This window comes from Macrobrachium nipponense, chromosome 41 (genome assembly GCF_015104395.2).
Source record: "Macrobrachium nipponense isolate FS-2020 chromosome 41, ASM1510439v2, whole genome shotgun sequence".
Taxonomy (NCBI): domain Eukaryota; kingdom Metazoa; phylum Arthropoda; class Malacostraca; order Decapoda; family Palaemonidae; genus Macrobrachium; species Macrobrachium nipponense.
The window spans coordinates 24,254,149-24,279,721 of NC_061102.1; the positions used below are offsets into that span (position 1 = coordinate 24,254,149).

The 25,573-nt window shown below is 41.1% G+C and overlaps 1 protein-coding gene across 12 annotated transcripts in view; it reads left to right on the forward strand.

The window, feature by feature from the left end:
- LOC135212608 (sodium-independent sulfate anion transporter-like) overlaps positions 1–25,573 on the forward strand; it is a 245,240-nt gene that overhangs the window by 197,035 nt on the left and 22,632 nt on the right. For 9 of the 12 annotated variants that reach the window (XM_064246182.1, XM_064246178.1, XM_064246177.1 and 6 more), the window contains one exon: positions 117–264. In XM_064246182.1, the coding sequence (XP_064102252.1) occupies positions 117–264 (148 nt within the window). Of the gene's footprint in view, positions 1–116; positions 265–1,069; positions 6,332–25,573 lie in introns of those variants that run through there. The other 3 variants (XM_064246180.1, XM_064246184.1, XM_064246183.1) reach the window with 3 other exon arrangements.

Here is a 25,573-nt window from a genome sequence, read left to right on the forward strand (position 1 = left end):
AAGAAAACTGAGATCTAAATCTTTAAACGTTTAATCATATTAGCAATGCTTAACATTTTTACTTTTTGTAGAGACATTTTTATGATGTTTATTGATGACATTTTTAAACATTACAGGGCATCAAAGGCATATGCTCTGAATTTGATAAGCGACAACAAACCTTAATATTCACAAATGTTGAGCCTTCCTTGAAGACAAGTTTAACACACCTGTATGACAAAATAAGAATCACATCCCCAGACCAACTATATAATGAGCTAAAAGGTAAGATTTTTTTTATTTATTAAAATACTTTTGGACTTGATTCTGAATTTTTCCCTTTTGGACTATCCAGTTTTAAGGCTGTTCAGTAGAACAAAGTATTTCCCAGTCAGTGATTTGTCCAGCCAATTTTTTATTTTCTTTTTTCACACATGCAGTACTGAACAGCTTTTTTGTGTATGCATGATTATTTTTCATAAAGATTCACAAATATGTGCATTATGCATGCTAAAAATGCACTGCATGCCCTAAACTCTCTTGTTCACATTTTGTTCATATTTGGCCAATACCTTACTCTATTATTGGAGAAGTAAAAGCAGGAACAAAGTATAAGCTGTAGTAAGATTTTGTAATAATTATTTTAAAATTAAACTACCACAAAATATTGTTACGATCTTTATCTTTTAATAATACAGATTTCTGATTAGAGCAGTATGGCTTCCAATTTTATAGCCAAAATTAGGGGATCAACAGTTGTCCATACTTTTTTCTATAATAATGAAAGAATTTCAATTTGTGGGTTAACTATCAACAGTGAAATCATTTCACTCCAGAGAGCAAAATTAACTTTTCTGCCATTTTTCTGTGAACTTCACTAACAGTGAATACGTAGTGTTCTTTCGGTCTTGAAAATCCCTTTCTTTCTGTGTCAGATTTAGTAAACCAAATTTGCTTGAATTAACCCTTTGTTTTGTTCACATTTTAAGTTATGTTTGTGCTCACTATTTAAAGCTTACAATTACATTACAGTAATTAATTTCACTGTAGTACTTTAATTATAATATAATTTCTTTACATTTATTCATAGCTGCCACTGTTCCATACCTTGCTAATGGGGAAACTAAGAGCATCTTTGCCATACCGTAGTGTCCAAATTTGCTGATGATCCAGAACTTAGAGGAGGTGTTGCTTCATAATCACTTTAGCAGCTGCACATCCAATGAAATTTCTTCCTGATTTGCATGAACATATTTGTTTTATGTACTCTTTGCTTCATATGAGAGTTGTCAGTTATGTATACATATACTATATTTATCATGAGCTTTTAAATATATATATATCTACAGTATATTTGCCTCAGTTTCCATGAATACCTGGCTTGAAAATTCAAGATTGTACAGGCAAATTCAGTTTGTACAGGCAAGACAAAACTGGCAATTAACTAATGAAGTTTAAAAGAAAAACTACGCTTTTTAAGTACGTATACCTATCATGTACACTGTCTGCTGTATCCTGCACAATTTTTCTCTTAAAATGGTTGTCTGTCAAATTTTTAAATTTTGTGCTGTTTCATAAATCTAAATCTACAGTAACAAGGATTGACCTATACCAGTGGTCCATTGATCACTGAAGAATATGTCTTAGCTTTTATAATAATTTGTAAAAATTTTAAACAAAACTGTCTTATTTTGCTATATATATTGTAGCAAACTTTCCAAAGGTTTTTACTTTGCAATTAAAATTCTAAATCATTACCATACTAACATTAGACAGAGAAGTGTAAAATTATTATGGTTTCTGCAAAATTTTTGTACTAATGAGATCTGAAATAATTATGTTTATGATCCATGACAGTATTACATTTGCAATTTCAAAACTTTCTGAAAGCAGCTGGCTGCTTTCAGTATTTCCTTATGCCTCAGTATGAGATCCTTGATGTTTAAGGCAGTGGAACATTAACATGAACTTTACCAAGTAATTAAAATTCACAGGAGATAGCAAATTATGGTAAAACCAAGCATTATAAATTATGTTCAGATCACATAAATCTAAATCCTTTTCTTTTCAAATGTGAGTCATGGATAATTTTTTCACCATTCATTATTAAATTGCCCGCTACAAGGAGGTCATACTGGAGCAAGTAATGTCATGATCACTAAAATGTAAGAATTTATTTTTTTCAAATACGTAGGCTGTAATTCTTTCATTGAGGTATTTCCTAACTAGTGAATGAATGCTTAAGGCAATGGAATACAAAATGAATTTTACAGGGGTAATTAATATACACAAGAAAGAGAGAAGTATGGTAATAATCAAACATTATAATTGATGTTTATTCAGATCAAATACAATTATTTTCAAATTACAACTGATTCATGTATTATTTCTTCATTCATTAATTAGACTGCACACCGAGGTCATACTAGAGCAATCAAAGTAATGATCAGTAAAATCTTGTAAGAAATATTTTTTTTAAATAGGCTCAAATTCTTTCATTGAGTTACTCCTATCAGTGAATGTACTTCTATCAACCTCTTACAACATAATACATTATGAAACTAATTTTACACTGTAAATGCCTAATTATGAACTAATTTTACACTCTAAATCCCTAATTCATAAACATGTCGTGCCTGAATATAGGATCACCTTATCCATGGAATACATAAAATATTTTAATTGTGATAATTTATTTTTAGTGTAACTTTTAATGAGAGATTGGTGTTTCTTATGGCCTGGAAATAAAATCGCAAATCATATGAAATTAGCAAATAACACAAAGAAAAATGAATGTTAGGTTCTCTTGATGTAGCACTTGATCAGCCAGATTCTGAGGAAAAGTGTAACTGAATTTTCAGTGAGTGAAGGATATTTTTGCCCTGCAGGTATATCATAGATCTGAAGAAACAAAGGACAAAAATCTGCAGGTCATTAACTTGGCTGGAGGAAGAGCCATTACCTGGAATTTTTGGCATATAGCTGCTTTCTTGTATTGTCTGTCAGGCAGCCTTCAATACACTATATGTATAACAAATTGACTTCATGCTCTGCATTTTATCAGCGAGGCAACTTTTTGGTTTTTCTGTTGATTGTTCAATCAACATATTATATAGAACTAACCAAAGATTAAACATTTTTGCTTCTTCCATTGCTTTCCATGGAGTACACCAGCTGTTCAACCATTTTTGTTTTGGGAGGATCCTTTGAAGTTATACAGTACTAAGGTCAAATTATGACATGATTGATCTTAACTATGGATAAATTGTGCATAATCAGCAGTGTGCTTGTGTGTGTGTAACATGCGCAGTGGCTAAAATGTTACACTCTTCTTCATCATTATGAGACTTGAATGCTCCTAAGTTTCCACGAGTAATTTTGTGTACCTCCCTTGAACATACTTGAGCATTGTCATCCTCCATCAGGTTTTCTTCCTCAACAGTTCTCCATCATTGAGCTCAGTAGTGCAGTTTTTAACTGAGAAAAATAAAACCTATGAAGAGGCAAGGTTAATTATTAGCATTAGTACATAGGCCATGTAGAATATCTTTAGATTATCATGAATGCACTTTATTTTTCTAGATTTACCTATATAACCCAATCTGTTGCTTACTTTCTCTCACAAGTCACCCTCTCTATTGTGTACCATGTTTCTATTTTTGTTTTCAATTTGGCCTATGGTTTGGCAAAACTAGCCTTCCACCTTATGGCCCATCACTGTTTTACCCTTATGTATGTAGTACGTAGTTACTGTATGTGCAGTCATTGTTTGGAATCCTCTCCTGGGTTAATTTTCAAGATACAATGACACTACAATCTTGGAATCTTACTGTTTTAACATCTGCCCGAACAGATAGTCCTAGCTAAAATGAAAGTAACCATTTTGTGTCACTGGCACTTTTAATATTCTGAAAGTATCTGTACTGTGGACATACACAATGCAATTCCCAACACTTTTGCTCATGCTCCTTCACATGCCACTCTTCCTGGATGGGCCAACTTATAATATTGCATGAGGTCCTTATAATAAGGTACACATGGAAAAAGTACCTTGTGAAAAAGAAGAGTTTACATCTTATACATGTGGATCTTGAGAAGGTATGTGACCGTATCAAGACATGCAATTGCAAGTCATTAGCAAAGCACAGGATTACAAGAAAATGACTCTACTATCTCAATGAAAATTCCAGGAAGACAGTACTGATTAGGATCCATGTTGGTATCATCAAGGATAAGCAGAACATTCTTTAGTTAGTTAGTTGTGGAGGAGACTACAAGAGAGTCAAGATAGCCAAGTCCTTGAGAACTGCAGCAAGCTGAATACCTGTTACTAACAACAAAATCAGGAAGAGGTCTTCAGTTTGAAATATGCAGAAGTGGAACAGACAACTGACAGCAGAGTTAGAAAGCAGTCTAGTCAAGATAGTGGTAATTTGAGTGACGTACAAGAGGAGTAAACAATGTAACTGATGTCATAAATGATGATCAGGATTGCAAAATTAAAATATTTCTCCTAAATTTTTATGGAGTCTTTTATAATACTCTCTCTAGTTCATAGTAAACTGTGCATTTGTGATTAAATTTCTTTGGCTAAATTCTCCTAAATTTTTATGGAGTCTCTTATAATACTCTCTCTAGTTCACAGTAAACTGTACATTTGTGATTAAATTTCTTTTGCTAAAATTTTTTTTCATCCTCAATTAAGCTAAATCAAGAGGCAATTTTTCCCTTTGCAGTGTAGCCGATTGTGAAAATTGATACCTTTAGTATCATAACATGAATTTTTAGTTTGTATGTTTACAAGCATATGCGGGGAACCACAAGTCATCTGTAAATGCGTGTTATCACAGCTCACTCATTCCTGTGATTACAGCTACAAATTTCTCCTTAGGATAAAGTTAAGCACACAGTGCAAGGATCATGACTTTATGAATGCAAAGCCGGCAGTTTTGTAAATTGCACTAAGTTGAAGGATCATCCTTTCCAAGGTCTTATTTTTTTAGTGAACCCAGTGCTCACATTCCTGATTGCTATGTCAAATTGTACCATTGTACGATGTCAGATTGTTGCAAGTTGTACAGAAGTGTTTGGATACATCTTAGATGATGATGCTTAAAACCACCAATATTTTTGCAGATTTGCAAAAATTAGCTCATTTTTGTCATCTAATTTTTGAAATGTTCAGAAACTGTCATGGTGAACTGCAAATTCATACTGAATCAATATTGTATTTGCCTGGTTATGTAATTTGTATAAATATTGCAACCTTTCTTGTAAATGCTGTGATGAGTTGATGAGCATTCATGCTATAAAAAATAACATTCTGCTAATGTATACATTTCAGTTTCCAATTCACCTATTTCAACATTCGATTTCAGTACGTACGACTATCATAATGTACGCTGAGATATCTCAGTTGTGAACTTCAAATCTCACACAATTATCTTCAGTGTTCCCTAATTGTTGACAAAAATAATGTCTTGACATCCACATGTAAGAATACATATCACTCCCTTGCCCTTGTTGTGATGGATTACAGGATATTGTGGATAAGGCATCATGTTACAACTTGCCATTGTTTGCAACTTGTTACATATTTTTTAATCTTGTGATTGCTCTTGATTTTATGTCAAACACTACTGGTGTTGTGGCATATCTTATTGATGTCACTCATACTAATGTTAAATGCTGTAGTAAGTTGTAACAGTTGTCGCCATAATGTCATTGTTGCAATGAACTATGCAGTAAGTTTCATCTTGCCATGATTTACTGGGCAAGGAAGATTGCTGTAAATTTCTAAGGGGCCCTTTGACTTAACTCTTGTCATGAGCCCACTTTCTACTAATAACTGAAACTCATGTCCTTTGATCAGTATATTAGAGAAGAACTATTGGGAACTCGCTCTTTACTAGATCACTGCATCACAATATTTGTCATCATCACATGTTGAAATTCTTCCTCTATCCAAAATTAGATTGGAACACTTAAGTGTTATCATCATGAACAATTTTAAACTGTGAGAAACTTGGTAAGGTACATTCATGCTTACATATAAGAGTGACCCTGATTCCATGCTATTTCTACATGTATATATGTGGCTTCTAAGGTATAAGGAGGGCTGCACTACAATGAATTGCCAACAAACATATATACGTACTGTATATTAAAATATCAGTTGTGGTCATATGTCACCAGACAAGATACTGACTGGTGTATTTCTGCAATTCTAGAAACACAAAGACAGCTTCCATGTGATAAATGTACTTTCAAAATAACATGTATCCATTAAAATCTTTCAACTGCGAAAGAACACTTGAAATAGAAATGTTCAGAATCAACAAACTCTTATCAACTAGTATTTTATTTCGAACATTACCCATAGATTTTATGAAGTCTCACCAGGTACTGTGAAAATCAATACAATATTCTCCCTCTTCTCATTTTATGAGGTTCAAGTAAGCAAAGAAGACACCTCTAACGATTTTTACTTTTCTCTATTCTTTTATTTCATTCTTGCCACAAAATTACTTTTGCCAAGTTCCTTTGAGACCTGTCCACACGAGTGGGCCTGATCGGCGTGCTCCGGGGTTGACGGGTAAATTCTGTCGGGCTTACCCGTGAATATTGTCCACACAGGCGAGGCGATGGAGAGGTGGGCGTGCCCAACGATGTCGGTAGTGTATTCAGTGCAGTACAATAAGCATGGTGCCTACCACAAAGAAGATATTGTGTAGCATGATAATTGCTTTGTGTGTGATGAAAAAGAAGAGAATATGGTGCAAAGAATGGCTCAGTAAAAGAAATGTGTAAGGTTAACATACATCTGCCAGGGTCGAAGCTCAGGCCATCAGGCACCAGCATAGTGATTTTGCTACAAGACCCATCATGCAGTTTGATGGATTGCCCGTCAAGTGTGCCCGTTACAAGGGAGGTCCACCGATTAGACCCGGTCGTGTGGACAGGCCTTTACATGAATAACTGAATTTGACAATTTTACTGTTACTTTATCACAAATAGAATAAGTACAATACTTACAATGGCTACTTACACTTTTTTTCTTCAGGGCAATAATGTCAAAACAACAAGAGACCAGAAAAGTGTCTTTTCTTTAAAGCCATTCTCATATACTCTTCATGCATGGTGAACTATCTATTTAATGCCTACTATCATGAACTGGGCAGACTGCTAATGGATGAAGGAAAAAAAATTGCTATAGGCAGAACTATAATATTCTACTTATATTAAACTTTACAAAATGAAATGCAGCAGAATTACGTATGTGGAGTACCATCTTGGCTGGTAATTAAACTAATTTATCCATGGCAAGGAATACAATATACATAGTATCAATTATAGCCAAATATGGATATGAATACTGTGGAAATTTCATTCTCTCACATGTAAGTAATGAAAGAATGAATCATGAAATTTAGGCTAAAATGCCAAGCACTGGGCCAAGTTCAGCACAAACAAACTGAAAAGAGTTAAGACTCATTGGAAAGCAAAATAAAATCTATAACAAATGAGATGGAGTACAAGGATATAGAGGGTAAACTGGGAGAAAGTCCCACAGCTGCACTAAGGATTAATATTTACAGCGGAAGTGTGTAAACTCCCTTTAGTAAGGCAACCTCAATAAGTAACCATAATCAATGGAGCAACATTAGTCTTGGATCAACATTTGTCTCAATTATCACTAATCAATAGAGCAACATTAGTCTCAATTATCACTGATGCAGTTCATGCAAATTAACTCTTGCATTTAAGCTGGACAGTATTGTGTGTCTTTCTGAAGAAATAAAGCAAAACCTGAAGATGCCTACAATTTAACTTCTGTCTAACAAGCTACTCACAAAATAAAGACTTATGGTCGCAAACACAGAAACTGACAATAAGGGTAAAGAACAAAAAGTGGTAATATTAGCAATTGTTGTTGGTGTTAAAACGATACCTAGAAAAAATACAAATTTACTACTGTACTTACTTTCCAAGTTATATTACTGGTTTCTGAGCAGCCTGTATTACTTGGTAAACACCAGTCACTAAAATAGAAAACAAATCATGTGTATGTATGGGGTAGCACATTAGGACAATGGAAAGTACTTTGTTAAACAAAAAACCTATTCAAGAATCAACCTCAATCTAGCTATTCTGTGGTTGTCCCTCCCTCATGGTAGAAATGGTGACCACTCTTCACCTGATCTACGCATGTGTTGCCAGATATCACAAGATTCCTTGCTTTCATCTGCTTTTTAACTGGATCCAGCTAGGCGCTAGCAATTATCCTATTGTTAAGACAGAAGGTTTGTTCACGTATGAACAACTCAAGTATGCACAGATCAGTGTTGCCAACTTTTACTTTCAGCAGTATAAAAAATTTCCTACAGGTATTGGTAGTCTCTTAAGTCATTCAAATATTGACTAAATCAAAAGAGCTCAGAACACCAATGAGGTAGCAAATCAACAGTTGGGAAACACTAGGTCCAGCCAACTTCTGTCAAATTATATATTTTTTTACATTATCATGCAATAAGGAGATGACACCGACAACTTCTATGGACAAGAAATCACAAGAATGGTCATTACACAGTATTTACAGTAAATATATATACAGTATGGTCCCCAATTATGCGAGAATTTGGTCAATCCACGGCCTCGCAAAACTGAAAAATCGCAGATTTCGATACACGTACCTTATGGGAATGATTCCATTAGGGCCAAGGCAAACGGCAACTTAACCAGTCAAACTTTTTTACTACCCATTTTCAATACTTTCTATGTACTATACTGTATTTTTTTCTAATATGAAATTGTTATTATGGATAAATAAAACATTAAAAACACTTTAAAGTTTTAATAACTTGAAAAAGTTTAAAATTACATCCAGGATGGTGAAAACTCCCACACGCAAACACCGCCACCATTTGGTGCAAGTGTATTGTACAATACAGTAATTTCCTGCTGTCAAAATCTTTTGGGTGGAATTTCCTTGGCCCCTCTGCCAAAAAACCTTCAAACTCCTCTATCTCATCCTCCATGAAGAGTTCTTCTGCAGAAGGAAGGCTTTGTGAACCATTTGAGGTTTCAGGAACTGGCGGATCATGGATGTCCTCACTCCCGTTAGGCCTTCCATCTTAGCCTATGGCTGAACAGGAACCTTCCATCTAAAACCAGTGGCTGAGCAGGAAATCTTTCTCTTGCATCCCCTCCCCCCAAGAAAAAAAAATACTTGAAGAGACAATAGATTTGATACATTTTGTGGTGCGTGACTTACAGACCTTGAATGGTTTCGCATACAGAAAATTTGTTTTTGAGAACTAACGACTGCGTAAAAGGGGAATCACATTATCCGATCACTCATATTTCTGGACCATACTGTACCTCACATCTACAGCTGAAAATTTAAATTATTTTGAAATAAATACTTCATCGAGATATTTCAATGAGAATTGCTGACAAATCTGGCTTGATCTCAATAAAGAAGAGAATGATATGAAGAGTAATCAAATAATTGATTCTATAGTTTCCAAGTTTTAAATAGTATATTTGCAACAGCAAAGAGTGATACTTATGAAGACACACAAAGAACTTTTAAGAGGAACATTTGAGTACATCTGTACAACAAGCACAGGGTGAATTTTGTGACAGGGTCGATGGAACTCATGAGAATGATGATATATATATATATATATATATATATATATATATATATATATATATATATATATATATATATATATATATATATATATATATATATATATATATATATATATATATATATATATATATATATATATATAGTGCTACATAAAATCTTAATGTACTGCTCAGGGAAGTACATGTAGCACCTAAAAAGCATGCATAATTGTTCCATTTTTTAGCAGAAGATTTACCAGCCTCATGACTGATTCTCCTAGAACATGCTAAATACAAATGCTGTAAAGTATTTCTAAACCAAACATAAAACAATCACATGACAAATTCAAAGTATGAGAACAACATGAAGAAAAATAGCCTCCTAAGTAATAGTATAAAGCAGTTTTCACCTAACCATTCCTAATTTTATAGGATTCCTTGAAACTGAAAACTACTAAAGAAGGCTACAAAGGAAAATTGCTTTGTGAAGAGGGAAGGGAATCAAGAAACACTTGAATCCTTTGTCAAGAGCTGATGAGTTCTGGGTTTTTGCCACAAACTGGGGAACAAAGGAGAATGAAAGGGATCCCCTCTCATCTGAACAGGATGAGACAGGCCATGCAATTCATCCAAACCTTTTGCAGAGTCCAAAGTTGTGAGTGAGAAGTCTATCTAAAGCTTGAGCCTCTGATGGAGTTCTGATTAGGCCACAAAGAATGAGATTTTCATTACAAAGACTGAAAGGAGCTTGTGTGTGTGACGTCTCAATTAAGGTGAATGAGGAAGTCTGCAATCCACTGAACAGCTGCTTCATTCTCCCTGGTACTGTTCTCAAGAGGCATAACGAAGTTATCCAAACATCTCCCTTCCATCCCTGTGAGAAGAGCCTCTCTTTAGGAGGATGATAACCTACATGCATGAAGCTAAAGGGAGTACTGCCTGGCAATACCTGAGAATGTTTGACTGACACAGGATTTTTGCTAATCATCAGGCTGTCGTAATGGAACCCCTACCGATAACTGGGGGATTGCCTGTATTTGAGTTATAGTGGTTTTAGCAAATGAGAAGTTATTGCTGCTACACCACCTATGGAAGATAGCCCACTTGGCCTGGTAGACTGACATCTACATCTTGCAATAGCTTCCCCTCGCTCTGACAAGTCTCCAAAACAGACCAAAGCTTATCAGAGCTACAGTGGGTAGACCTTGATAGAATTTCCAAAAATGTGGCAGTTTGAGAAATGGACTTTGAGGCACTAGTCTTGTAAAGTCCATGATAAGTTTTAGTTCGAAGATCCGACAACCATTCCTTGAGAGGTCAAAATGGAGCTATCAAGGTTATCAATGTATCGCAATGAGATTGGAACTTGTTGAGTAACCCCCTCACCATGTTGTGTAGCTTGTTCACTGCCTCACAAAGGGAGAACGAGTGGGTTCCACCCCGCTTCCTGATGTAGAAGAGCGCCATGGTGTTGTTGGAATGCACCACCACGGTTCTGTCTGCGACTGCTTCTACAAAGTATACTTAATGGCCAACAGCTAATTGACATTTGTGTGCAGAATTTTGCTTCTCTGGAGACCATGTACCTAGAAGCTTCCAGGGTGCCCAGAAGGGTTCCCTAACCTTGGTCTGAGGCATCTGTTTAAAAGGAAAGGTCGGGTCTCACAAGTTTAGAGACTTTCCCACTAAAAGTCTGTCCCGGGACATCCACCACCAGAGGTTCTCCTTTATTTTTCTCGTAATAAGGAACATCACTGTGTCCAGTTGTTACCTTCTGTTTCAGTTTGCTCTTAGGAAGAACTAAAAGGTCTCATACGGAAGAACTGAAGGGGCCTCGTATGAGGTCTTCCTAACTTCACAAACTGTTCGATGAATGCTGGTGAGAGTTTCCAGCAGACTCATCCACCAATTTGCTGAGCATAATGGGAGTAAAAGAAGATCCTGACCTGATTAAAGACAGGACTCTCTCCTTTTGGGGGGACGTTAAAAACCGAAAAGTCAGAGTTTGTCCTCCTCCCCAAAGAGGGAATCTCTTAAGTTGGGCTATATGAAATTTCTCTCGATTTATCAAAAGTCCAAGCTCCTTGGCAAGAACAGTTATCTACAAATCCTTCATGCACTGATCCTGCAACAAGGAGTGGAGGAGCCAGTCGTCTAGGTACAAGCATATATTGATACCTAGATGATGTAGCCATTTCATGAGGGAGGATAGAACTCGCGTGAAAACCTCAGGTACAGTGGAGAGATTGAAACAAAAAGAGCTCAAAACTGGAAGACTCTGCTCCCAAAGACAAATCTCAGGTATTTCCTGAAGTCCAGATGTACTGGAATGTGGAAATACGCCATCCTGCATGTTCAGTGTTGTCATCCAGTCACCCTGCTGGATGGAAGCTAACACTGACTGATCTGTCTCTATCTTGAACTTTGTTTTCAATAAGTATAAGTCCAAGGCACTGACGTCGAGAACACATCTCCACCCGCCCCGATGACTTGGGGATGGGGACTACAAACAAGCAGTTGTAGAAACCTCTGGAAGTACGGTCCTTCACTACCTCTACGGGCCTTTTTCTTAGGAGAGATGACACTTTCTCCATGAGTTCTGCATACCTCTCAGAACCCTCAGAGTATGCCGTCAAGGTGATCAGCAAAGACATGAGAGAAGGTACTATTTGAATGGAATCATCCCTCTTAGAACCTTGATTGTCCAAAGCTCCACGCACGTGCGCCTCAGTGGCGTGGTTGGTATGGTGTTGGCGTCCCACCTTGGTGGTCGCAGAGTTCGATTCTCAGCCATTCCATTGAGGAGTGAGAGATGTGTATTTCTGGTGATAGAAGTTCACTCTCAATGTGGTTCGGAAGTCACGTAAAGCCGTTGGTCCCATTGCTAAATAACCACTGGTTCCATGCAACGTAAAAACACCATACAAACAAACAAACAAAGCTCCATGCCTCTGGTGCTCCACCTCTTCCAGAAGAAGGAGAGTCTGGCCCCTACAGGCACACAAAGGATATGGAAGTCACTTTCTAATAAGAGGGTCTGGCTGAGGTCCTCTTGATAGGCCTTGTGGAAGAAGGCTCCTTGGGGTGCTTGGGTGCCTGAGCTAAAAGATCTTGCATTGTTTTTTTTTTCTGCAAATCAGTGTCAATCTCCTTAACAGCTTATTGCAGTAAGAAATATGTACTGTCTACCCAAAGGAGAGTACAGAAGTGCAGATTTCTGGACAGAAGTGACGCCTTTCGTGGTGATGGAGCACCACAACTCCCTTCTCTTCAGTACTCCAATGGAAAAAAGATCAGCCAGTTCAGAAGAGCCATCCCAAACTGCTTTATCCGTACAGGATAACACACGCAACCAATCTGCTGACGACAAGTCAGTCGCCAAAATATATTCCTCTATCTTCCTGGCGAGCGCTCCAATCGTCCAGTCAAGAAAGCTGAAGACTACAAAGACTTTAAACAAGTGTGTCACAAGAGATCAAACTCCAAGGTGGCAAAGAACACTTTTGCTGACAAGAAGGCTGAACGTGAAGCCGCATCTATCAGACCTGAGAAGTCACTTTGGGAAGAGGCAGCATCTCCCAAAGATGGAGCTTCTCCTGTAGCACATGAGGGAGATCTCCTGGCTGTCAGTCTTGGTGGAGGAAAGGCAAGTGTGCCAACCAATCATCCACCTCCGTCAAAGCCTTCCTAGCAGAGGAAGAGAGAACCATCTTAGGGAGACAAGTGCTTGAATCTGCCTAATTTTCATAAGAAATGTAGAAGCAGGAGAAACTGGAGCTGCTGGCTGGAAGTGCAAGGGGAAGGAAGCTGAAAAAATACGTATTTCGGCAGGGAAGCATATGCTGAAGGAGTAGGCTCTTGGATGACTTCCTCTTCTGCTGAAGAGATAGGAGACAGTGATACATCTCAAGGAGGCTTAGGCAAAGGAGCCACCTTATGCAGCAGGTCGAATGCATCCTCCAGTTGCTTTATGATATAAGCAAAAGATGGATCCTGTGAAACAAGTGAAGGTGAAGCAATGGCACCAAGTACTTTGAAGTTGGCGTCAAACTCCTGGAAACTGGTGCTGAACTGGCCAGAGATGGCCACTCAGAAGAATGAGACGGGCGCTCGAATGGATTGCTCAGGAGAATACTCTTGGAACTCATGTGAGGGCCGCCTCTTTAAAAAATAACTATCCAAGGAAGGTTGCTTCTGCCTACTTTTCACAATGTTCCTGAAATGACTCAGGCAAACGTCATCGAACTGCGCAAGCATACGACCGGTGTAAGCCTTTTCGGGGTGTCTCTTTTCTACAAATGATTGCACCTTATGAAAAGCAGCTAGAGCATCCCTAATTTCTGCTGTTGTCATTGGGTCCTCCTCCTCCTCCTCCTCGCCGCTGCTTAAGAACTCTTCTTGAACGACATTAAGTTGCATGGCCTCCAACTCCTTCAGGTCATCCGTCGTAAGCTCCTCTTGGTGCTCCTCGAGAAGGTCATTGATGTCGTCCTTGTCGACAACCAGCCCCATGGACTTGCCAAGTGCAATGATCTCGTCAAGATCTGGTTGCGAAACGTTTCAGGATCGTCAGCTGTTTCTGAATCTGCATCAGCTTCGCCCACGTCGAATCTCTCGAAGTCTCTGGCGGATACGGCATCAGGCCAGAGTTTCCTCCACGAAGAATTCAAGGTTCGCCTAGAAACCTCCTGCCAAGCTAGATTGATGAGTTGGATGCATATGACGATGTCGAAATGCTCTTTCCAAAATTCACGCAAGGTGAGGTTTGTGGTATCAGTGATGTCGAAAAATCTCTTGGAAAGATGTTTCGTATACAGCTTCGATATTACTTGCTGGTCCATGGGCTGGAGGAGAGGGGTGGTGTTAGGCGGAAGATAAAGAACCTTGATGAAAGAATACTCCACGGGGATATCTTCCTCGAGGCCAGGAGGGTGAGCAGGGACATTGTACAACAACAGCAGACATTTCAGAGGGAGGCGCTTCTCTTACAAGAATTACTTCACTGTCGGGCCGAAACACAGATTTACCCACTCGGTGAACAAAAGCCTCGTTACCCAGGCTTTTGCATTAGCCCTCCACATCACTGGAAGCTTCTCCTTCAGCACTTTGTGGGCCTTGAAGGCTCGAGGAGTCTCCGAATGATAGACAAGTAGGTGCTTCACCTTACAATCCCCACTGGCGTTCGAACAAAGTGCAAGCGTAAGCCTGTCTTTCATAGCTTCTTCTCTTCCTCCGTGATGTACGTCTGGCGAGGCATTTTTTTCCAAAAAAGGCCAGTCTTATCAGAGTTGAAGACTTGCTGAGAACTGTAGCCTTCGTTGATCGTCAAACGTCTTAATAAAGGCTTCAACTACTTTTGTGTCCGAGCTGGCAGCCTCCCCATGCCGCACCACCAAATGGATGCCAGTCCGTTTACGGAATTTTTTAAACCACCCACGAGAAGCCTTGAAGTCTGGGGTTGACGTCGATGTCCCTTCTCCGTCGTCTTCGGCCTGGGCAACCAAATCGCTGAAAATATCGCTGGCCTTGTGGCAGATTGCCGTCTCAGTTATCGTATCGCCAGCGATTTCTTTGTCTTTTATCCATACAAGAAGTAGCCTCTCCATCTCATCGTGCACATGGCTCCTCTTGTTGGACAAAATAGTCACGCCCTTGGAAAGTGTAGCTGCTTTGATGGCTTCCCTCTGCTTAAGTATGGTGCCTATTGTCGACGGATTTTGGCCGTATTCCTTAGTGATCACACTCAACCGCATGATAGCCTCATACTTCTTGATAATCTCCATTTTTGTCTCCATAGAAAGCATCCTCTTCTTTCCGTGAACTTCAGCAACTTTCTTGGGACCCATGACTATACGTAATTAAGTTATGTACTAGTAATAATTAAGTTCTCACACAATACTATATGTAGTACTAATTAAGTTATCACACAACACTATAAAGTACAAAGCGAAATCTCTAACACGAATTTGTTAACAAACGAAATCGTATATGAACGAATGAATTCCGCATGCTTATGATAACAATGCTGCTACGGAGTGACCGAAGAACGCCTTTACGTAGATGTACGATGGGAGAGATGCTGACCAATAGGAGAGCAGGATCTTACGGCAGTGACTAGTATCAGGAACCAAAGGTAAAGCGGGAGGATGGTGGCAAGTCTACTCAGTTGGCGGCGCGCGAGTTTTAAAATTGTTCTCAGTCCGGGCGAATCTTGGGACTTTACAGTAACAACCTTTCGTAACTTGAATTATTTTCATGAGCAGAGGCAAAAAAAAGGGATTTTGACGTAAGGAAAAATCTATTTCTGGGCGATTGGCTCGTGTCGCCAGCGAAATATCCTTTAATCTATTATTTCTAGGGTAAATGTACTAACACATACCAGAGAATAAATAAAATAAAGAAAAAGGTCAGTATAACTGACTCGCTCACCCTCCAAGAGGGTGTCGGTATGAACACTAGGCGAGTGAGACCACTACCACGAGCCAATACCAATAGAAATCTCCCACAACAAAAACCCTCCATGAGGAGAGCCGACCCAACAGTGAGCAAGCTCGTACTACTACTACTCCATCCCATGCTGCCCAGACTGCTGCGCCTCTGGTGGCCCATCCTGAAGTTAGCAGACAATCTTGGGCGATGGGATGGGTAGGGCGGGATTTCGCTGGCGACACGAGCCAATCGCCCAGAGAAATAGATTTTTCCTTACGTCAAAATCCCTTTTCTGGGCTCAGCTCGTGTCGCTGCGCGAAATCGTACCAGAGAAATAGCACAAGATTGTAAACAAAAGTAATAAAATAAATCAGAATAGGTCTCAAATAAAAATAAAGTAAATATAAAAAAGAATATAATTGCTAAAAAGATACAAATACACAGTGATACAAAAAAAAGAGAAATATGCTTAAATTACCCTTAATTCTAAACATGTTTCTTATCATAAGGTAATTACATATGTACAGAGGTAAAACCTGGCTTACATGTAACAAAATGGTATCTGTGTAAAGGCATGTATCAAAATATAATAGCAATTAAAATAATCAAATGAACAAATTAAACAACAAGGATAATATATAAGGAATGCATATGACTTAATATACAAAACCCATAACATTATAAATGAGATGTATCCCCCCCCTAGCATAAAAATAAGGGGGTAACATCCATGAGATCAAAATCCATAAATCATCTGTGAGTGTCCCTAGTCAAAAAATAGGGGGGCACACACTGCATCATCATATAAGCAGCTAAGACACCAGGTGAATGTAAATGAACACGGTAGGAATAGACGAACTGTTGGGTGAAGCAGGTAGAAAGGAGGACTGAATCTTCTACTACAATTTAACTAGAATCAGGGGAAACTATGTTTCCCGCTGCTACTGCTGAAAATTTCAGAGCTTCCAAGGACTTAAGGTAATGGCGTTTGAACACTGTCGGCGATTTCCATCCGGTATACTTTTTCAACTCATCGAAGTTCATGTGTTGGAAATAATTAATTGAGGTGGCTACTGCCCTGACATCATGTACTTTCGGGAAAGAGTCAGGATTGGCTTGCTTAATAAAGTACAGGATTTGTTGCCTGATGCCTTTAATGGATAAAGTTCCACCTTTTTCCCTCTTAAAGAGGGGACCCGATGAGGATGAGGAGGTCCTGGACAGAAAGGCTCGTAAAGTTGTAACTGGGCAAAGAGATACGTCTTGTGGAAGGGGTAGTACCTTCCAAGGTTCCCACCTCATCAAAGGGTCTTCATTCTTTGCTAAAAAGCTACGTTCCGGAGAAAGTAGTACCTCCCCTGTGGGAAGGAATTGAATATGATCCGGATCTCTGGACAAAGCCGACAGTTCTGAAATTCTTGCTCCTGAAGCTAAGCTTAATAAAAACAGTGTTTTCCTTAAGAGCATTATAAATGAGCATGTGTCATTATCGGTTTCTGAAGCCAGTTTTAGAACATCGTTTAAGAACCATGAAACTGACGTAGGCCTTACAGAAGGTCTAAGTCTAGCACATGCCTTAGGAATAGACGAGAAGTAGGAATCCGTCAAGTCTATGTTGAACCCAAATTGAAATATCTTTTTCAAGGCTGACTTGTTTCTTTGTCGTAATCGTGCTAGCTGCTAAACCTTTTTCAAATAAGGATCTGAAAAAGGATATAGCTGAATTAACTGTCATGATTCTAATATCAGATTCTCTCAGGAAGATTGCTAACTTTTTGACAGCAGCATCATACTGTCTCAAAGTTGAATCTCTTTTATCGGATTCCAGGAAGAGAATATTCTGAGGGTCAATATTCGCATCTCTTTTTGCCGCAAACTTCATGAAATCCATAAAGTTAGGGTTTTGAGAATCCCTGAGGAAGCGAACACAGTCTTCGTTTGTACTGACTGGGAGAGCCTGGGATTGGGGATCCGAAGAGGACGAAGGCCCAGAGCTCCAGAATTAGGGGATACCAATTGCTCTTCGGCCAGTCTGGGGCTACTAGAGCCACTTGACCCTTGAACGTCCTGAGTTTGTTTAAAACTTTCATAAGGAGATTCACTGGGGGGAAGACATAAATCTTCTTCCAGTTGTTCCAGTCTAGAGCCAGGGCGTCCGTGGCATAAGCCAGAGGGTCCAGGTTGGGGGGGCTTATAACAGGGGAGTTTGTGATTCGCTTGGGACGCGAAGAGATCCACCTGTAGCCCTGGGACTCTTTGAAGGATCCATTGGAACGAACTGTTGTCCAGTGACCATTCCGATTCTAGGGGTACTGATCGGGATAATGCGTCTGCTATGACGTTTCTCACTCCAGCTATGTGAGTGGAGGAGAGATGCCAACTGAACTTGTCTGCCAGGGAGAAGATGGCTACCATCACATGATTTAGATGACGTGACTTGGAGCCTCCTCTGTTTATACAATGCACTACCACTGCGCTGTCCAGAACTAGCTTTATGTGGGAGTACTTTGGTGGGCGCAACCTTTTTAGAGTCAAGAACACTGCCATTGCCTCCAGTACGTTTATATGGAACTGACTGAACTGAGGTGACCAAGTTCCTTGAACCTTTTGGACGTGGTAATGACCACTCCCCAACCGCTTAAGGACGCGTCTGTGTGGATGGTAATCCCTGGTGGAGGGAACTGAAGGGGTACTGACACTGACAAATTCTTGACTTTCGCCCACGGCCGAAGTCGATTCTTTAGAATCAGAGGGACTGAGGATAGTTCGTCCCTGGACCCTGACATTTGCCGTGAGTGCACACCAGATTCTGGTTAGGTCTTTCAGTTTGGCTTTCATTAAGACGTTCGTCACTGATGCAAACTGGAGAGAACCAGGATTCCTCTCCTGAGCTCTCCTTGACGCCAGTTGTGACTTAGAAATTGCTTGACTGACTTCGCTATTTCTTTCCTTTTGGTTGATGGAATCGACAGAGTATGGGAGGATAGATTCCATTGAATGCCCAGCCACTGAAAGTCTGACTCTGGAGTGAGTCTTGACTTGGTCCTGTTTATCTTGAAGCCTAGATATTCCAGGAACTGAATCACTTTCAGTGTAGCTCTGTTGCATCCTCGACTGTTGAAGCCCAGATCAACCAATCGTCGAGATACGCTACTACCATAATCCCTTGCGATCTGAGTTGTTGTACTACCACTTCCGCTAGTTTTCGTGAACACCTGGGTGCCACGTTTGAGTCCGAAGGGGACTACCTTGAAGGAGAATGTCTGGTCTCCTATCTTGAAACCCAGATATGGACGGAAGTGTCTTGCAATAGGGATATGATAGTAGGCGTCTGTAAGATCGATAGAGGTGGTGACGGCCCCACGGGGAAGTAAGGTCCGCACCTGTGAGATCGTGAGCATCTTGAACTTGTCGCAGCGGATGGCTAAGTTTAAGCGGGACAAGTCTAAGATTACCCTTTCTTTTTTGTGAGCCTTTCTTTGGCACGCTGAACAAGCGACCTTGAAATTTTAATCTCTTGACTCTCGCTATAGCTCCTTCTGAAGGAGGTCGTCTGCGTACTCTGTCAATTCCTTGGAAGGAAGTTGACGGAAAGGTCTGGATGGAGGTGGGTTCGTCAACCAGCTCCAAACCCAGGCCTTTTGACACTATGCTCTGAGCCCATCGCTGAAGTTCCACCGGTGGCGAAAGTGAAAACAGCCTCCCTCCTACCTGAAGTTCTTCATTGGTTCTGGTAACCGCCTCGGCCTCCTCTGAAGTGCTTTCCCCTGTTAAAGGGGCCTCCCGATCCTCTCCCACGAAAGGAACGCTTACCTCTGCCTCCCTTACCCGAGCGGTCATACTTCTGCGAAGCTTGACTCTCGAAGGCTTGATTGTAAGCTGGGGAGATGGCGTAAGAGGTGGAGGGCTGAGGCTGAGGGGATATCACATAAATTGGCTGTGATTGAGCCTTAGAGGTGGAAGGCTGGGCAGTTTGCACTAAGGGCACCGTTGGAACTTGCTGAGAAAGCGTGGCTGCTTTTTCTGGTAAGGATGGAAACGCCTAGGTTTCCTCTGTCCCTTACCTTTAGGTGTTAAGTCTTGTCTCCTCTTAGCCGTAAGGCCCCAACGGTCCTTAAGGCTCTGGTTTAGCCTCGTAGCCTCTGATTGTACTTCCTTCACCATAGCTTCTGGGAAGAGATCTGCTCCCAGATGTTAGACGAGAGTAACCTATTCGGCTCATGTCGAATGGTTGCCTCTTGCAGGACATGCTTCCACAATTCGTTCTAGCAGTGGCAAACCCAAACATATCCGACTGTACCGTTTGAGTCATGGGCTTTGGTCATGAGCTTAAAAAGCGGGTCCTTGACGCCATAAGCTATGGTTGCTACCTCGGACATAGCCATAGAGTTAATCGATCTGGCTAATCGCGATTCCGCGTCAAATTCAGCCTGAATAAGGCTATCTGGAAGCCTGGGTAGCTTCCTTCACCAAACTGCTCCATAGCACAGTCCGGTTTGAGTTTGCCAGCTAGAAGGTGTTTGGCAAGTCCTCCCACAATTCTCCGGCTGAGGGGAGCAACGGAGATGTGGGATCTGCTTCCTTTAATTGAGGCATGGGTTCCCCCTTCTGGGCCGCTGGGATGGTAGACCTAGCGATCTTTGTGAGGAACGGGTAGCGGGGTACTCTCCTCCATTGTGAAAATGGTAAAGGGACTCTTGAAAGGTTGTATCCTGGTATTAGAACAATCCATGTCCTCTAAACATCTGAGCCATTCTCTCTGAGCCTGGTCTCGTGAATAGAGGACTATCTCCTTTGTACCCTATCATCCCGAAACCATGGCTGAAGCTGTAAGCCTTGCACGTAGCCTATGAACGGAGGCTGGAGGTCTTCCGGAAAGAACTCGAAGTCCTCTATCCTTCGAGTACCGAATTCCGGTATGGAGATGAGACCGTCTTGGAAGGGGGGCGTATGATGCTACTCTCCATGGATTGTTCATCGAGAACGGAGGTAGTGAGTCATACGGAGGAAGCTGATTTCCACTCGTATTGGAAAGTGAAGGAGAGGCTAGAGGGGCTTCTTTCAGTCCGGCTATAATGGAGTCCTGGGAAGTAATCCTATCCGACAGACGAGAGATCATCTGTTCCATGCTACTCTTTAAGGACCCAACCAGGTCGACCCACCTGTTGTAACAGACCAGCATTGGAGTCCAAGGCCGGAGCTGCTGCGGAGGTGGAGGGGTGGCTCTGAACCGGAACTAAGGGTAGCGGAACTGGTGACTCTGCCGGGGTGCGAGATCTCTCTCTAGAGGATTTACTCCTCGAGGACTTAGAGCCGGAGCCAGAAGCTTTAGACCTGTCTGCTCCGGGATTGCCAGCCGGAGACTTACATGAGGAGGAAGAAACGCCGAAGTCGACTTCTTAGAAGACGACGACGTCTTAGTCAAGGATTTCACTGCTTGACCCTTGACCTTAGGTCTAACCGAAGCGTCAGGAGGAGTATATAATTCATTGCCTGTAAAGCCTTGGAAGGATAGAGAGGTTTCAGGAGTAGAAGAAACAGTCACACCCAAGGGTGACCCTTGGGTGTCCACCATACCTACCTCGACCAACAGGTCGTCTACACCTACCATAGGTTCCACATTAATATCTAAAGTCGCGACTTCCGTGGAGATATCCTGGTCTTGGTCGGTTAATGAGGCAGCCAGCTGTTGTTGGATGAAGGCGATAGTAGGGGCCGCCTCTACTGGGTCGACGTATCCTGTCGCCTTGCCTCCGGGGAAGATTAACAGCGCCAACCGCTTCTTCCAAGATGTAGGGCATACCCTTGGCGGCGTTTTTTCCCAAAACCACCGCACCCAGTGGCCCAGCCAGGGTTGGCCAAGCGCCGGTATCTTTCACTGCCGGCCGCCTGGAAAGGAACAAGAGAGGGCGTAAGAATTAGATTTAAGAATCACTTAAAACTAAACTTTAAAAGATAACTTAAACTTAGATGCCCTTAAGTTAAAGTTGGATGATGAAAACTTAAGCACTAAAACAGAAGCGGAGCAGCTACCGGAGTGAATACTCACTCCTTCTAACAGCTGGCTTCACCAGATCGTAACATATGGTACACGTCTCATGGTACCAGACCTGGATGTCCCCGTGCAGAGTCGCGCATGGAGCATGGGACCGGCAAACTTCGTGTCCACATGGGTCCTGAAGTGTGGCGGCGCATCCCGGATGCTCACAGTTGGTGGCCTGTAAGTGGGAAGACACATGAGTATCTTAAAGAATAACACTTACAGGCTAAAGGACAGAACTCCGTTGCATGCCGGAGCTCGGAAAAAATTTGGGCATAACCCCCCCCTGCATTGCCTGAATAGGCTATAATCCCGGAGGATTTCCGGTAAGACATGAAAAAAAGGGGGGGGGAGGTTTAAGGTACTTAAGATAAACTTATAGTTAATCTAATAACACTTAACAAACCTAAAACTCAAACGAACCGGAACGAGTCCAGTGCGTGGGGCGGCAGTGTAGTAACTCAGCGGGTACGGTACGGTTAGTAGGGACCTACTGTATGTTCCGGTCCATTCTACTGGATGGACTAACAACTTCCCGCTGGATGCTAGGACTCCGATCAGGAAAGGAGTCCAAGTAAGGTCTGGGAAGAGCGAGGAGACATACAGGTCTCGAGCGAACCGGAGCGACCAGGAAGCAAGGTTGGGGGGAAAGGCAGTACTCACCACGTACCACCGGGCCGGACGGGAAGAGCGAGGACACTACAGGCTTTTTCGAGCGAAACCGGAGCGACCAGGAAGCAACGGATGGGGGGAAAGGCCAGTACCCTCCACCACGTTACCACCACCGGACGGACCGATGAGCCGGAGAGGATCGCGTCCAGTCTGGGTCTGTCCCGTCTCTCTGGCCCCTCCGCCTGAGGGGGGGAGAGGGAGGCATGCTCCGGGGGTATGTGAGCGAGCGCGGGCAGACCGACCCACCCTCCCCCCCGACTCAATGGAAGAGCGAGAGGAGGGGGGAAGGGGACTGGGCAGGCGTCTGGCTGTCTCGTGATCGCGTAGTGACCACGAGACGGTAAGACTAACATAAGACAACTAAGCCTAGGACCAACCAACTGATCAGAGAGATGCTATCGGGAAGCAACTGAACTGAAAAGCGGTAGCATGGAGACCCCACCCACTGGGCCAAAAACCGACTGATCAGAGATGCGCTATAGGAAGCACCGAACTGATGAGCGGTAGCATAGGCTCGATGAGCCAGGACCTAGGCTAAGCCAGACGCCTAACTAACCTAACCATAACAAAATACATGGAATAAATAAAATAAAAGAAAGAAAACAATAAGTAGGAGAAAAAATCCAGGAGTGTACGACTAACCCGAAGGAAAGTCTACCACTCAAAGCTAGTCAGAGGCCGATACTAAGAGCCGGGACTAGGGTCTGGAAAGAAGAAGCCTACATAAGGTAAAAGACATGCATGCATGGCAAACCTAGTAGACAGTACCCTAAGTAAAACGGATAATTAAAATAGAGCGTACATATATATGGGGATGTTCTAGGTATGGGAGACCAAGAACGAACCCACCACGCGGCAGAACCATGCTGCCATGCTTCCGACCCCAAGTACGTATTTATACCTAAAAAACGGCAAATACTGACTGAGGGCCGAAAAGAATCAACTAACCATAATTACTGAGTACTTAACTTAGCTGCTGCAATAGCTGCACGCTCCATTATAGATAAATCCAACGAAAGGGCACAAAAAACACAGAGAGAAAAATATCACAACCGACTCGTGTGCGCTAACTTGAAAGGATGACCACCAGAGGCGCAGCAGTCGGCAGCATGGGATGGAGTAGTAGTAGTACGAGCTGCTCACTCTGTGGGTCGGCTCTCCTCATGGAGGGTTTTTGTTGTGGGAGATTTCTATTGGTATTTGGCTCGTGGTAGTGGTCTCACTCGCCTAGTGTTCATACCGACACCCTCTTAGGAGGGTGAGCGAGTCCAGTTATACTGACCTTTTTCTTTATTTTTCTTTTATTATTCTCTGGTATGTGTTAGTACATTTACCCTAGAAATAATAGATTAAAGGATAATTTCGCGCAGCGACACGAGCTGAGCCCAGAAACCTTCGTATTTACTTTCGTAACTTGAATTTTCCGTAAGTTGGGACTTTCGTATGTCGAGGTTCCACTGTACTTATCAGGTATAAGGGTAGTGGTTAAACATTAGGGATTCTCTACAAGTAGTAGCTAGAATACATGTTACTAGGATTCAGAGACTATCACTAGAAAAATAAAAGATAACTAAAATAGATAAAACACATTGTAACGGATAAATCCTGTACCCCAAAGGAAGGCAATGTAGATGGGCAGGAAGGAAAGGAGACAATAATGGGCTGGAGAATGAATGCAGGCCCAGAAAGCGATTTGGCAGAGTTAACACAGGAAGATGAAGGGGAAAGTGAGTTAATAAAAGATACCCCAATTCAAAAAGGGAAATAGAGTTAGAGATATAAAAAATAATACAGGACAAGTAGAAGAATGGACTATATTAAGTCTTGCAGGAAAAAGATCAAGCAAATCTTGGGCTGATTCATACAATGCACAAAACTCAGAGTCAGGTGACAAGGGATGGATTAACTTACTAGTATATTATAGTCATGTAGGAAAAACTGAAGATAAAGACAAGGTTTTGCTAAGATTTTAAATAGTACAAAGATAATTGAAGCAAAAGAAAAAGAACTACAAAGTTGGAGAGAAAACAATGTACCTATATGAGGAGGCAAATGACGGACACAAGCTATATCTACAAGATGGATAGTAACTGAAAAGGTAAAAGGGGGAAAGGATATGTAAAGCAAGATTAGTCACTAGAGGTGTTGAAGAAGAAATGGTTGAATGGGAAAAAGATCCCCCTACAGGCAATGTTGAAATTTTAAATTTTTGTTTGACAATATAATAAAATTGGATGATTGGAATTGCTATACATTGCATGTAAAAAGTGCATATTTACAAGGTGATGAAATACAAAGAGATACTCAGTATATTTAAAACCACCTAGTGAAGATGGTTGGAGTGGATTATGGACACTGAAGAAAACTTTTTATGGACTCAGGGATGCAGCAAAAGCATGGTACTGTAAGGTGGTATGTAAAGATAGTGGAGGAGCTTAAAGGCGAGAGAAAGAGATTATTCTTTTGGAGAAAAGACGATAAATTGAATAGTATTTGGTTTACACATGTACTAGATGATTTTTGCTATGGAGGAACTGAAGGATTTTCAAAGGAAACAGTTGGGAAATTGAAAGGGTAAGTGCAGGTAGGAGAACAAAAAAGTAAAAGTCTAGGTATAGTATAAGAGTAATAGTAGAGGATAAGGAAAGTATTACAGTATTTGTCTTAATCAATAGCAGTATATAAAGTTTATAAGAGAACCAGAAGCTAGAAGACTTACAAGTATAACAGTTTTAGGACAAAAGTAGGAGTTAACAGAGTATAGATCAGTGGTACGACAGTCGAATTGGGTGTCGCTACATACCATGCCAGAAA